General features: G+C 39.2%; 1 protein-coding gene across 4 annotated transcripts in view; it reads right to left on the reverse strand.

The window, feature by feature from the left end:
- The window catches only part of RPS6KA6 (ribosomal protein S6 kinase A6), a 227,927-nt gene that overhangs the window by 151,178 nt on the left and 60,619 nt on the right, over positions 1-16,130 (reverse strand). For 2 of the 4 annotated variants that reach the window (XR_003796370.1, XM_029240500.1), the window contains exon 1: positions 14,467-14,667. The exons of the other annotated variants lie outside the window; for them this stretch is intronic. Coding sequence is in view for 1 of the 2 variants with exons in the window: in XM_029240500.1 (XP_029096333.1) it covers positions 14,467-14,544 (78 nt within the window). In the remaining variant the exon portion in view is untranslated. Of the gene's footprint in view, positions 1-14,466; positions 14,668-16,130 lie in introns of those variants that run through there. 4 annotated transcript variants of the gene reach the window in all.

The raw sequence follows: 16,130 nt of genomic DNA on the forward strand, positions 1-16,130 counted from the left end.
CCTGACTTCAGACTATACTACAAACCTACAGTAATCAAGACAGCATGGTACCGGCACAAAAACAGAAATATAGATCAATGGAACAGGATAGAAAGCACAGAGATAAATCCACACACCTATGGTCCCCTTATCTATGACAAAGGAGGCAAAAATATATTGGGTTGGCCAAAAAGTTCCTTCAGTTTTAAAGTAAAAATAAAAGACACATTTTTCATTTTCACCAAGAACTTTATTGGACAACATATTCACCATTTTCTCCCACTACTTTCTTCCATTTTTCAGGCAATTTCATAATTCCATCTTCCCAAAACTTTTTATCTTTTTGAGCAAAGAACTCTTCCAGGTGCCTTTTACAGTCTTCCAGGGAATTGAAATTTTTTCCATTAAGAGGATTTTGTAAAGACTGAAATAAATCTGAAGGTGCAATATCTGATGAATATGACAGATGAATCAGAACTTCCCAGCAAAGCTGTAACAGATTTTGCCTGGTCATCAAAGAAACATGCAGTCTTGCATTATTCTGATGGAAGATTATGCATTTTCTGTTGACTAATTCTGGACACTTTTTCTCGGGTGCTGCTTTGAGTTGGTCTACTTGGGAGCAGCATTTGTTGGAATTAATGATTTGGTTTTCTGGAAGGAGCTCATATTAGAAGACTCCCTTCCAATCCCAACATATACACAACATCACCTTCTTTGGATGAAGACTGGCCTTTAGTGTGGTTGGTGGTGGTGCATTTCACTTGCCCCACAATCTCTTCCGTTCCAAATTATTGCACAGTATCCACTTTTCATGGCCCATCACAATTTGTTTTAAAAACAGAACGTTCTTGTTACATTTCAGTAGAGAATCGCATGCAGAAATACGGTCAAGAAGGTTTTTTTCACTTCACATACGTGGAACCCAAACATTAAAGTGATTCACATAACCAAGCTGGTGCGAATGATTTTCAGCACTTGATTTGGATATTTTGAGTATGTTGGATATCTCCCGCATGGCATAACGTCGATTGTTCTCAATTAATGTCTCGATTTGATAGCTATCAACTTCAACTGATCTACCAGACTGTGGAGCATTGTCCAGCAAGAAATCTCCAGCACAAAACTTCACAAACCAGTTTTGACATGTTTGATCAATCACAGCACAAATCTGTTTTTGCACTTCAGTTGCGCTTTTACCTTTCTTGAAATAATAAAGCATAATACATTGAAAACGTTGCTTTTTTCCTTTCATCTTCAATATTAAAATGGCTACACAAAAATTCACCTATTTTGATAAGATTTTTTTTAAATGCACTCTATGACAGCTGTCACAATACAATCTAACAAAAATGTTTTGAATGAAGTTAATGACAACTAAGCACTACTAGAGCCATCTTACAGAAAAAACTGAATGAAACTTTTTGCCAACCCAATACAATGGAGAAAAGACAGCCTCTTCATTAGGTGGTGCTGAGAAAACTGGACAGCTAAATGTAGAAGAATGAAATTAGAACACCCCCTAACACCATACACAAAAATAAACTCAAAACGTTCCTATTCCATTTTTTAAATTGTTTTGGGTTTGTTATTGTAGGTCTTTTTCTTCTCTTGTGTTTCTTTCCTAGAGAGGTTCCTTCAGCATTTGTTGTAAAGCTGGTTTTGTGGTGCTGAACTCCCTCAGCTTTTGCTTTTCTGTAAAGGTTTTCATTTCTCCATCAAATCTGAATGAGATCCTTGCTGCATAGAGTAATCCTGGCTGTAGGTTTTTCTCCTTCATCACTTTAAATATGTCCTGCCACTCCCTTCTGGCTTGCAGAGTTTCTGCTGAAAGATCAGCTGTTAACCTTATGGGGATTCCCTTGTGTGTTATTTGTTGTTTTTCCCTTGCTGCTTTTAATATGTTTTCTTTGTATTTAATTTTTGACAGTTTGATTAATATGTGTCTTGGCATGTTTCTCCTTGGATTTATCCTGTATGGGACTCTCTGTGCTTCCTGGACTTGATTAACTATTTCCTTTCCCATATTAGGGAAGTTTTCAACTATAATCTCTTGAAATATTTTCTCAGTCCCTTTCTTTTTCTCTTCTTCTTCTGGAACCCCTATAATTCGAATGTTGGTACATTTAACGTTGTCCCAGAGGTCTCTGAGACTGTCCTCAGTTCTTTTCATTCTTTTTTCTTTCTTCTGCTCTGCAGTAGTTATTTCCACTATTTTATTTTCCAGGTCACTTATCCATTCTTCTGCCTCAGTAATTCTGCTAATGATCCCTTCTAGAGTATTTTTAATTTCATTTATTGTGTTGTTCACCATTGCTTGTTTCCTCTTTAGCTCTTCTAGGTCCTTGTTAAATGTTTCTTGCATTTTGTCTATTCTATTTCCAAGATTTTGGACCATCTTTACTATCATTATTCTGAATTATTTTTCAGGTAGACTGCCTATTTCCTCTTCATTTGTCAGGTCTGGTGGGTTTTTATCTTGCGCTTTCATCTGCTGTGTGTTTTTCTGTCTTCTCATTTTGCTTATCCTACTGTGTTTGGGGTCTCCGTTTTTCAGGCTGCAGGTTCATAGTTCCTGTTGTTTTTGGTGTCTGTCCCCAGTGGCTAAAGTTGGTTCAGTGGGTTGTGTAGGCTTCCTGGTGGAGGGGACTAGTGCCTGTGTTCTGGTGGATGAGGCTGGATCTTGTCTTTCTGGTGGGTAGGTCCACGTCTGCTGGTGTGTTTTGGGGTATCTGTGGCCTTATTATGATTTTAGGCAGCCTCTCTGCTAATGGGTGGGGTTGTGCTCCTGTCTTGCTAGTTGTTTGGCACAGGGTGTCCAGCACTGTAGCTTTCTGGTCGTTGAGTGAAGCTGGGTGCTGGTGTTGATATGGAGATATCTGGGAGATTTTCGCCGTTTGATATTACGTGGAGCTGGGAGGTCTCTTGTGGACCAGTGTCCTGAAGTTGGCTCTCCCACCTCAGAGGCACAGCACTGACTCCTGGCTGGAGCACCAAGAGCCTTTCATCCACACAGCTCAGAATAAAAGGGAGAAAAAGTAGAAAGAAAGAAAGAAAGAAAAATGATAAAAGAAAATAAAGATAAAAGAAAATAAAGTTATTGAAATAAAAAGTAAAAAAATAATTATTAAGAAAAAAAAGGTTTTTAAAGTAAGAAAAAAAAAACAGACGGACAGAACCCTAGGACAAATGATGAAAGCAAAGCTATACAGACAAAATCTCAAACAGAAGCATACACATACACACTCACAGAAAGAGGAAAAGGGGAAAAAATCATAAATCTTGCTCTCAAAGTCCACCTCCTCAATTTGGGATGTTTCGTTGTCTATTCAGGTATTCCACAGATGCAGGCTACATCATGTTGATTGTGGAGATTTAATCTGCTGCTCCTGAGGTTGCTGGGAGATATTTCCCTTTCTCTCCTTTGTTCGCTCAGCTCCCGGGGCTCACCTTTGGATTTGGCCCCGCCTCTGCATGTAGGTCGCCGGGGGGCATCTGTTCTTTGCTCAGACAGGACAGGGTTAAAGGAGCAGCTGATTCAGGGGCTCTGGCTCACTCAGGCCAGGGGGAGGGAGGGGCACATAATTCAAAAAGGGTCATGTACCAAAATGTTCATTGCAGCTCTATTTACAATATAGGAGATGGAAGCAACCTAAGTGTCCATCATTGGATGAATGGATAAAGAAGATGTGGCACATATACAAAATGGAATATTCCTCAGCCATAAAAAGAGATGAAATTGAGTTATTTGTAGTGAGGTGGATGGACCTAGAGTCTGTCATACAGAGTGAAGTAAGTCAGAAAGAGAAAGACAAATACCGTATGCTAACACATATATATGGAATCTAAGAGAAAATAAATGTCATGAAGAACCTAGGGGTAAGATGGGAATAAAGACACAGACCTACTAGAGAATGGACTTGAGGATATGGGGAGGGGGAAGGTAAGCTGTGACAAAGTGAGAGAGTGGCATGGACGTATATACACTACCAAACGTAAAATAGATAGCTAGTGGGAAGCAGCCACATAGCACGGGGAGATCAGCTCGGTGCTTTGTGACCAGCTAGAGGGGTGGGATAGGGAGGGTAGGAGGGAGGGCAATGCAAGAGGGAAGAGATATGGGAACATATGTATATGTATAACTGATTCACTTTGTTATAAAGCAGAAACTAACACACCATTGTAAAGCAATTATACTCCAATAAAGATGTCAAAAAAAACCTATAGATAACATCATAAAAAAATAAAATAAAATAAAGTCAAAATGGATTAAAGACCTAAATGTAAGGCCAGACACTGTAGAACTCTTAGAGGAAAATATAGGCATAACACTCTTTGACATAAATTGCAGCGAGATCTTTTTTGACCCTCCTCCTAGAGTAATGAAAACAAAAATGAAAATAAACACATGGAACCTATTAAATTTAAAAGTTTTTGCAGAGCAAAGGAAACCATAAATAAGACAAAAAGACAACCCTAAAGATGGGAGAAAATATTTGCAAACAAAGCAACTGACAAAGGATTAATCTCTAAAATACCTGTGCTTTTGAATGTTAACTCACCTTTATCAAGACTCAATGTCACATCTTCCCTTTTTTCCTTCCACCTTACCACACACAGACTTCTATCCATAAATACTGTCTTACTTAGGTGTCTGTCGCATTCCTCTATCACACTGTAAGTTCCTGAGGAAAGGATCATGTCTTATGACTCTTTGTAACCCCAATATCTAGCATATTATCTATAATATAATTGATCCTGGAAAAATATTTTTGGGATGGAATGACTGAATTTGTAATATGAAAGAATTAAATGTAAAAATAACTTCAGTAATAAGTAGCTGCTATAGGTTTTCCTTAGTTTTTATTAATTTTCTTACTTGAAACATTTAAAAGCAACTTGGAAACTTAATTTCATGAAGTATTTCCAGTAGTCATTTTGCTTATCATTTCTGACTGAATTTTAAATTCTAACAGCCAACAGAAATTGAACTTCTTCAAAATCATTTTAAAAACACATAGCTTTGGTCATTCGTAAGATATTTTTCAGAAAAAAAGGATAAATTCTTGATAATTCATATACTGCATGGGAGTTATTTCAAAGGTTCATATTTTTTTTTTCAGTAAGGTTCATAACCCTAAATTTTGTCAGCAGATAAGTACAAACTTAACTTTGCAAACCACATTTTAAAGCCAGTTGTCTAAACTGGGCCCCATAGGCTAATCTTTTTTTAAATATTTTTAAAGGATTGTTTAAAACATATTCAATAGAGATTATAAAAGGCAAACAAACTCTAAAATATTTATCTGACTCTTAACAGAAAAAGTGTACCACTCCTTGGTCTAACTATATAATTTTTTAGTAATTAGAAGCATTTACTTTTAAAAATGCACAAGAGTACCAAATTGGCCTAGCAAAGAAATAACAAACTAAAATTATCTACTGTATGGGATTATAATTGCTGCAGTACACACAAATATTGCTTCATCCAGATTATATTCATAAGTTCATACCACTCCACCTGTATTTTCAATTTACTTTTACTCCAATGTCCCTTGTACCTGGTAAATTAAAAAAAAAAAGGCCAGCAGAATGGATTCTTATTTTCCATGCTTTTTGAAACCAATAACTTTATTGACAGAAACTTGTGATAATCACCTCCCTTAAGGCAGGAAGAAGAGTATGTTAGATTTTTAGAAGTTGTTAGCCCTAATAAGAGACTAATGAATATTTAGTTCACTTTTTGGAACTGGCATAATTCAGTCAAATCATTTTCAGTATTTCACTGGGCCATACTAAGTGTTACAAGGATTTAAAACAAATAGAGTCAAGTACACTGCTTTTTAAAAACAAAGAATCTAAAAATGTAAAAACTGAAATAATGATGATGACATTTCTGTTTCTCTCAAATTAAAAAGAGACAATGACTCTAAAGTTACTAAATTTATTCAATTGGGATGAGTCTTCAAAATAATACCCTAATTCAGGATCACTCTGTATCTTCAGAGACGTTGTTATTTCTAGAAAAAGAGTCATGCCATGGCCCTCTTAATAATCTCTCTGCAACACAGAGCCCAAAAGTTTAAATAAAAGGGCCTAAGTCAGTCCTATGTTACCTAGCCAAGCCCATGTTTCCCAGCGACTGCTTACATTATCTGTTAAAATTGGTCACATAAGCTATTATTTATCTTGCTACCCAGCTTCTGAATAATCTCATTATGAAAACAACGAGGATAAACCTAATTTCAAAATTTTACTACTACTACTACAATAGCCATTTATGTTCTCTGCCATATTTTAGCATACACCTCAGAAACTTGGAGGTGAAATATACAAGATCAAACACAACCATCACTAGCAACTTGAAGGGTAACCTGCTAACCCAGAAAACCAACATGTAGACTCTTCATTATTTCTATATCAATAACTAAGAGACCCAAATTCAAAGACAATTCATTAGGAAAATATACTTCCTTTCCCATGTAGCAAAAATGGCTGTAGAAGAGCACTAAATAAAAGCAAAAGGGACACATGCCCCCAAATAATAATCTTCCTCACCTGCCATAATCCACTGCCAGGAGTGGAGGTACATAAAGCAAAAATAAGACAAATAGAATTGCCATACATACTGAGGCTCCACTCTTGATAGCTGATTTGAATAGGAGGAAATCTATTAATATTTTTTAAAACTATCAATATTTTTAAAAAGCAAAGGAGTTGGAAGGAGTTATCAGTGAACCTGTGAGTAATTTCACAGGAGTATGGAATTAAGACATTAATACCCCAGAAAAATTAAAATTTTAAAAAGCTTTCTGTCAGCCTAAATGTGTTGGTCTTTGTGACATAATATACTGTCCTTTCAAACATTTCCTTGTGACTATGAAGAATGGATGGATATACAGTTAATTGGTTTTCAGTCATCACAGTAGAAACTCGGAGCAATAACCAAATGAATTCTATCTAGTAACTAACACAATAACTTACACAGGTAGGCATTTAATGATCATTTGCTTAATTAATGCATGCAAAATAATATTTAGAACCAATTAAAACCAATCTAAGTATCATCATGCTTTTAAAAGGACTGGTAGTTGTGCAAATGATAGGTTACTATGAGTTGAGCTAAGCATATCAATATTATATATATATTAGAAGGTATCTGTGGAACATTTTAAAACTTTGGTCCAGTGACAGTAAAGCAGCTTCCCTGGTTACTGTTCAGGCAGGAATATGTTTACTCTGTGTGGTTGAAATCAGAGCTAATGATTTTAATGGTTCTAAATAGCTCCAAAATGTTCCCCATGCCAAGGCACTGGCCATCTGGCCAGTCTCATATGAACTACAACATATGCTTTGGAACTTTTACTTTCAAAGGATACACGTATTGTGCGTAGTACAGATGAATGCACATATATATATAGCATTCTTTAGCAGTAATTCTTCTCACCGTAGTAACTTCTTAGAGATATGAGGTCCATGAAATTTCATTAAAATATAACCTTGGGGAATGTGAGATAAGTCTAAATTGTCCATTGAGTTATTTATCTGGCTAAAAGAAGTACTTTGTCTAGGACACCTAAATCTTAGAGTTAAGACAAGAGTTGAAAACAATAAATTTATTATTCTTGTCAAATATTATAAAGAACATTTTATTTAATTCTCAAAATAATCAGAGATAAACACATTAATTTCCATTTTATATATGAGGAAACTGAAGACCTTTACTCTGCTTCTGCACTTTTCTCAGAAATCAGTTGAGCCTATTTGTGTGTATCTATTTCTGGGTTCCCTATTCTGTTCCACTGATCTATGTGTCTATTCTTCCAATACCACACCACCTTAATTACTTGTTACTGCACTACCATCCCATATAGAGTGATTTCTTGCACTTTAGTCTTCTTTTTCAAAATTGTTATAGATATTCTAGGTCCTGTACTTTTACATATGAAATTTAGAATAAACTTGTCTATGTCTACATAAAACCTTGTTGGATTTTATTGACCTTCATTTTGAGTAAAAATAGCTATTGAATCAGCAGCTCTGATTTACTGATCTGATATGGTTGTCAACAACTTCTCTGTATCTTCTCCTTATCATCAACATCGTCCTTATAAGGGAGACAACAATGTATAGAGGAAAAAGCATGAATTTAAAACGATCTACGTTCAAATTCCAGCTGTGCCTTCCACTGATTTATATGTCTTTCTCATCTGTCTAAAAGATGAGATGTATCAAAAAGATACACCTTTTCTCACCAAACTGTTTTGAAGAGTGAATAAAACTGAAAAGATAATACATGCTCAATAAATGTCATTTATTTCTCCCTTAAGTTAAGCAATACATTTAAGATGGAATGGAGTCCAATGTCTTTTTGGGTAAAAAAATTTACATTGGGTGTTAAAATTACTATTTCCTCTTAAAGTCTGTCCCCAACCACTTTACAGGAGAGAGAGACAGGTCCTATAGTAAGAATAATTATTCGTCGCCTTTGAAATTTTTGTTAGAGATGTGATAGGATATTTTATTCACAATGGAGTCACTATCCCCTTACTTAGCTAGAAATAAGGTATGCAGATTATTTAGCTTCCAAATTATAAGGCTAAACTGTATCAAAAATCAGCTGGGACACTATATCTCTTATGGGAAAGCAAATTCCTCAAAACTACACAGCAAGAGCATACAAGACAGTTCAAATACTTCCTTTGCCCCAGTCATATCTTAGAACAACAACAGAATAAAACATACAGAAAATCATTACAATTCACAGAAAATTTATTTTAGAGCTAATTGCTAGCTTAGGAACTGATATGCTTTTTTCCTGTTGAATAATGAGAACTATATGACTATTTCTCTTTTTACTTTGGCCTAGAGCTATGGTTCTTTATCCTTGGCTGTACATCATAATCATCTGGGAAATGATGCCCAGGCACCCACCAGATAGTTAAATATGAATCTCTGTATTAGGCACTAGCATGGAAAAAAATTTTTTTTAATTCCCAGGTATATCTGATCTATAGTCAAAACTGAGAACTACCAGCCCAAGGAAATTCAAGGCCAAATTTGCAATTCAACTATATTTTAAATGTGTAGCAAACCTCTAGAACCTGCTTACCTGTGTTCTAGTTCGCCCTCCAACTCCATCCTCCATCCTTTCCATATACCTTCTACTTTATGTTTTCCTGTATCCTGAATATCAAAATGATTTTTATTGGATTTTATTTCCTATAAACCATCTCAAATACTTGATGAAATGAAGCAAGGAATAAGCAAAACACACTCTCCCTCTCAATCTGTCTCTATCTCTCTCTCTATCTCTCTCTCTCTCTCTCTCACACACACACACACACACACACACACACACACACACAGCAGGACCTACTTCAAATGTAGAGATACAAATTAAAATCCAGCAGCAAAATCAGTTACATAGAATGCCTCCAGGGCAATTCAGAAAACATCTCTATTATCTACAAAAGCCAGTTTAAGCTTAGCTCTAAATCTCTCTCCCATTCAACTCCCTTCCCACCTAAAAACAAACAAAATAAAACAATATAGACAAAGAAAAACAACTACTATCATCAAGAACAGTAAATAATCTTTAGAAATATCATAAATGTGTAAATATTATACAGCAAATTCTGACAAAGTACTAAAATGTAAGACCTCAAGATTCGAAGTACTTACCAGATCCTGAGAACTGCTGCTAAAGATAATGACAGCATCCACCAAGAGAGAAATAACAAGAAGGGAAAAAATCTTATACTTCCCTCTCAAAATTATACATGAGAGAGACTTAGAGGGGTGGTACTGAAACGACAATATGGCCTGAGAAAGCAACGGCACCAAGTCAGGCCTTATTTTGGAATGGTGAGGTAATGATTACCTCTCGATGAAATAATCAAGGTAGGGAAATATAGAGGTCCTGCCCTGAAGGAACTGACCTGAATATTTCCAGACCAGGCTGGTTCAAAGGAAGATAGTCTTGGAGAAACTGGGAAGGCACCAGTGGTGGTGAGGGGTCAGGGCCCTGTTGGCCACTCCCCACTTTCTAGTCCAAATAAACCTGGTGAAAGTATATAAGAAATACAGATGTCCCTGTTCTCTTTTCCACATTCTAGAAAGAAGCACCAGTCACTATTTTCAGCACAGCCCTCTGCACTGGGGGCTGCTATTTAAGATGAATATTGATAAAGCAAAAATTACAGGCCTGAGCACCATTTTAAAAGCACTGAAAAACTTTTTAGCTAGTAGTAAGTGCATTCACCATTATTAGTAAAGATTTTAAGCATGCCAAGCATAACCAGAAATCTTTAGAGTGGCTTGCTCTTGTTCAAGACACTATGGTGGGGGGGGGATCATTTTAGCTTTCTATCTCCCTATGCTGCAAATATCTATTTATATTAGTCCAGTGGCTAGCACAGACCCTTTTATTGGCAGACAAGCATTAAATATCTGTTATATTGAATTAAGTCCTACCACAACACTCCTAATTTCTCTTACTCCCCAACATCTAATCAGTTGCCAAACTATTTTAAGTCTGCAAGGTATCTCCCATCAGTCTTCACCTTTTACCCCTTTTGTCCTAGTTTAAAAATCTCATTACTACTTCTACTGATTAATATTCCCTACCCTCAGTCTCTCCCCAACTCCAATCTATCCTATACACTGCCATCCGTTATCGCCAGCATAGGTCTGGTCATGTCATTCATGAACTCAAAAATCTTCAGTAACTCCCATTTACAGAACAACACTGGAAACCCTTAAATTAGCTTTAAAAGCCCCATACAATCTGGGCCTTGCCTACCTTTAGATGAATACCTCATCTCACACTATATCCCCATTCTCACATCACAGACATATCCTAGCAATATCAGATTCCTCCTTCCTCCAAGAACACCTCATAAAAGGGAAAGCTGGAGCTATGACCATGGCTATCTAAATCCCAAGGTTTTAACATAGTTTACAATAATTCAGAGTTTAGGGGCAGAGCAAGGGGCATGATGATGACTGTGGGGAAAGAGAAGGAACTGGAGGCCTACTATGTGCAAAGCACCTTGCCAAGTGAATTAAACACAGTACAGTATTCAGTATTCAGTTTTTACATAACAACTCTTGAAGATGGTTCTTCTCCCACTTACAGATGAAGAAATTGAGGCTCAGAAAGGTTAGGTAACTTGCATTGGGCCACACAGCTAGTATATGTTGGAGGTGAGATTGGAACCCAGATTAAACTGGCCTCCAAAGCCCATATTCTTTCCCCTATTACTACAGGGTCTCATGAAGTTAATTAAAACTAGCAGTTTTTCCCAATATGACATATATTTGACATCCTAGTTAAATTTTTAGAGTCTGTGGCTTTAGCTCCAAACTGTTTTTAGCAGTGAACTGTATTACTTTCAAAGCTAACTTCCTTAAACAAAAGCAGTATTGCTAAAGAAATAAGTACCGTTTAAAATTTAATATAATATGATGATATGATATAATATACAATTTGAAAACTCTATAGTAAACTCCATCAGGAACCAAACACTCCTTCACCAAAACACAAAACGCACAAACCATGTACATGGCACTACCTCATGAAAAGTCCACTTTACTAAAACAGGCTATTCTTAATGACCCTTGTCCAGGAATGACCAATACCTATCACACCTCCTAATTCTTGCTTGAAACCTCTGAAACATTTTCCCACAGGACAATTTTACAAACAGTGATTAGGCTCTTCATCATTATACCTCTTCCCTGATCCTGACAGAATCCAGGCAACAGGTAAAATATGGCTGCCTGAGGGTTGATACCCTTTGAAGTCCCTATTCCCAGTAGACCTAATTGAGACAGTCCCTGTAAGAGTTCTCACAACCAAAGCTTCTTGCTTATCCTATTTCCCCTCTCCCAAGAACCCTCTTCTCAGGAGTCAATAGAGCCCATATTTCCATTTTTCAGGCCCATTCTCCACCTCTCACTGGAGCCAACCTAATTCTTGTTTGAAACCTCTGACACATTTTCCCATAGGACAATTTTACAAACAATGATTAGACTCTTCATCACTGTACCTCACTATTGTGCACTGGTCTAAAAATGTAACTATCCTTAATAATTTTTTCCTGTGAAAAAATATGTTGAGTCTAAACAACCAACTCTCACACTTCTGAATGATAATTCAAAGGTTAACAGCTGCCCATGAAACAAGACAGGTAAAAGATGTTGAAAAACACTCCACAATATATAATAGTGTATATAATCTTTAATTTTACCAAGATTTAACACACACAGAAATAGACATTAAAGTTTCCTTTGACATTAAAGTCAACAGATTCTTACTTACATTTTCTTTAAGGACTCCAACACATTTTCAAAAAATATATTCTACAATGAAAGCACCCTTAGTCCTAAAAACTATCACGATTGAGGGCTGCAAAGCTCATGCTCAAGGTTAACATTTCTAAAGCCAACATCAACAAACATGTAATTAAAATAAATATAAATTCTGGGAAGTAAAATTGTTTCCTTCTTATCAAAAGAATACCATTATGAACAAACATCAATAACAACAACAACAACAACAACAACAACAAAACCCTCTTCTAAGTACTAAGCAGGTCTAAGCAGATTCAGATGTAGCATTTAGTTTTCACCAAGAATATTTTTAATTAAGTCACTTGCAGGGTTAAATCTAACCAATCATAACTGTTTTAGACAAAGAAGGCAGAAATACTATCTTTACCACATTACCTTCACCTTTCGTTTTACTTCATAGGGATTAACAATTTCCACTCCAGTATTTTTCCAAATTGCTGAGGTAGAGAGACCCATTGTTAAATCTCTATAATACCTAAAACATACTGCAAACAATAAAAAAAAACCATATGCAGTAATTACAATTTAAAACATTTCTACATTCAAAGTTAACAAAAATAATGAGTAGGCATGCGAAACCCCCCCCATCCCAACCTTATATCCAAGCATTTAACTGTTTTTATAAACCAGATGCCTGGAACTACAAGTCAATAGATTACATGCATAAATAAAACAAAATTCCTCTCCCCTTGAATAGTATTCTAGAAAATTCTTGCAACTATGAAACATTCCAAGAAGAAATAAACCCCTCTTCATTTATCCTGTTCTTAAGAGATGTAGAATATTAAAATGTACTTAGGAATTCCTTATTGTACTAGTAAAATATTTCCTATAAGTAGAGAGGGTTCAACTTTAGACTCCTTCCATGTTTCCACTACATTTCTTGTTAAATGTTATTCTGGCATGTAACTTTAACCCCAGTTCAGTTGGAAATTTGAAAAGAAAAAAGAACAAGTTAGACAGCAGTCCAACGTGTATTTTTAAGGATGAAGCAAGTACTTCAAGACAAATTTGCACCTAGAGATGTGGAGGCTTGCGAGTCCTACCTCAAAATATCCTACTGTGAATCAATTTGGCATTCAGTATTTTTAGGTCTGTGATTGTGATGGTCTCTACTGTACTACTAGGCTGTCAGTGATTAGGTTATCAGAAAAATATCTGACTTTCTATCCACAAAGTCTCGTTTTTGTGTTTAAATGTCTCTTGCTTTAATAACAAGAATAAACAACAAAGCAGCAATAATAAAAACAAAGTACCTGTGCACATCTAAGTTCTCACTGTACAGCTGACCAAAGCCCAACCAGAACAGTTTCAAAGTAAGAAGAGCGGGAAGAGAGGCGAACCAAAATACTTCGGTTGAACCTCGCTGTCTTACCAAAGATTGGTCTCATAAGGGCTGGGGCTTACTTTGCGTGTTCTTTTACTGACCAACGGGGCGGGGACAACAGTTGGGCAAGGGAGAAGGGGCGGGAGGAAAAGGGCAGTAGAATTCAGGGGACCGCAAAGGAGGCTGCAGAACATCACCTGAATGTAGATAAAGAAACCTCGCCTCCAGTTAATCTCCACTTAGGTTGTTACAAAGAACCACAATAAGCCACAAAGAAATGAGAAAAGGAGCACTCATCCCTATGTGCATATCTCCCCAGAGTTTGTCACTCTGCTGTGTTTCTGTTGCGCTGGGTTCCTAAGGCGCCCGGGGTTCAATAGAGAGCTGCAGTCAGCAGCTGTCCCCCAAAATGTTCCCAACTAGCAAACTTGGCGCAGCGTAGAAAGAGGGACACGCGGAGCCAGGCGCGGCACCTGGCGCATCCCCCAGTTCCACTTCAGGTCGCAAAGTGAAGAAACTTAGTCACAACTCTGGCGTGGCCCGCGAGGCAGTCACTCCGCCCGAGGCCGAGCCCGGGCCCGGGCTGCACTCACTCCCAACTCCAGAGCCCGCCGCCCAGTCCCCGCCGGCTCCCAGGCGAAAGATCGGTTTGGGCAGAGCGTGCTCCGCCGCCCCGCAGCCTCAAGGAGGCTGGCCTGGGCATCTCGCTTCCCAGCCCCATGCCCCTTCTCTCTCGGGTCCCCGGCAATGGTCCTGAGAGAAGGAGGGTCGCAGCTCCAGCCCCTCTTGGCCACCGCACTAACCTCGCAGCTGCTTGCGCTGCCGCCGAACAGCTCCATTTCTCGGTCCCAGAGCTCGTCTTGAGAAGCGAACGGTAGCATCGCCCCTTCAGGAGCACTCGAACAGGAGCTGCCAACCGCCCGCGCGGCCGCGCATCCCGTCTTTGGAGCTTGCCTGCCACTGCCGCCGCCGCTGCCGCCGCCGGGATCCCCAGCCTTGCCTTCTGCGACAGCTGCCCTCGCCGTGGGGTCCCTCAGAGACTCGGAGCGAGGGGTCGCCGCCGCCGCAGGCTGCTACTCCCCATAGAGAAGACAACTCTGTGCTGCCTCTCCAAGAGCTGCCGCTTGGCTCGTGCTCACCACTGCCGCCGCTGCAGCCTCCGCGACAGTCGCTCAGCGGTGACTCCCCCCGCGGCCACCCCGCTTCCTCGGGCCCCCTCCCAGCTCCCAGTTCTGTCAATATGGCGGCAGCGGCGGCTTTACCTGTGCGGCGCCTGGAACCCCCCACCGCGGCGGCAGAGCAGCGTCACCCGAACGTCAATGGAGATTCCCCAGCCTGGGGTGAAGGGGGGGTGGGAAAGAGGGGGTGGGTGGGTGTAGGAGACGGCGTGGTGGGGGGTGGGAAAGAGGGGAGGGGGCGTGCTGGGCGGGGGAGGCGGGAGAGGAGTAGTAAAATCCTCTGCTAGCTCCTCGGTAAATCTGCCCTCTCCACGGAGCATGCGCGGCGTTGTTCACACAGGCTCAGCAGGCCCTCTCAAGTCTACCGAGCAGTCTTGCCGGCGGGAGGATTCCCAAAAAGGTTGGGGGAACCGGGGACCCTCCTGAGCGTTGGAGGGGTCAGTGTCAGGGGAGGACTCCAGTAATATCTGCTTGCCGGGCTCGCAAAAGCAGGCGCCCTATACGCCGAACCACGCCCGTTTTGGTACTTAGTGACAAATACTAGGGCGGGGGTTTTAATCCATTTTACATTATCCTCCTAGAAGCTGGTGACAGGAATAAAATCCTTTTAAAATAAAACAATACACCTGCGCTCCCTAACTCCCGGCCCCCCGCTTGTTCCGCTCACGGTGTTGGTGTTTACGCTGGTTGTCTTCATATTATTGATGACACACAATGTTTCCAGTATTCACATACACCACCACTTATTGGACTCTACTTGTGGCAGTAAAGGCAGAATGTATGAAGCTAACCTCACCTCCACCCCGCTCTGAGTATATTGGACCTATAGTGACAGTAATTATCATTTTTCTCTCTTCTCCAAATCAAACATTTACTGCTTTGCTACTCTAAGCCACACGCTGTACTAGGCGCTAGCAATTTAACTGAGATAAAGGACAGCCTCATACATGGGAGATGATCAAGATCCTGCTCATGGAAATACTTCAGAACTTAAAGTTAAAAAGTTATTCCATATTTGACACTTAAAAGAACTTAAAAAAGCGACTGTAACAGCGACTAAGCCAGCTCAGTATCTTGGAGAGGTTTCTAATGGTAGACATAAAGCACCCCCTCCCACCTACTACACCTAGGGCCGTGGTGCTGTGCTCGTGGAAAACGTTGAACTGTGCCCTCTATTTATTTCACCATCTAGTGTCCAGCGTTAGCAAAGTAAAGCGGACCACAGAGATTGTCCCTGAATCGCAAACAAAGATCACTAGTAGGTCACTCCCACCTACTCTGCTTAAAAT

The sequence above is a fragment of the Monodon monoceros genome, unplaced genomic scaffold (assembly GCF_005190385.1).
Source record: "Monodon monoceros isolate NGI ecotype Baffin Bay Population unplaced genomic scaffold, NGI_Narwhal_1 Super_Scaffold_22, whole genome shotgun sequence".
NCBI lineage: Eukaryota > Metazoa > Chordata > Mammalia > Artiodactyla > Monodontidae > Monodon > Monodon monoceros.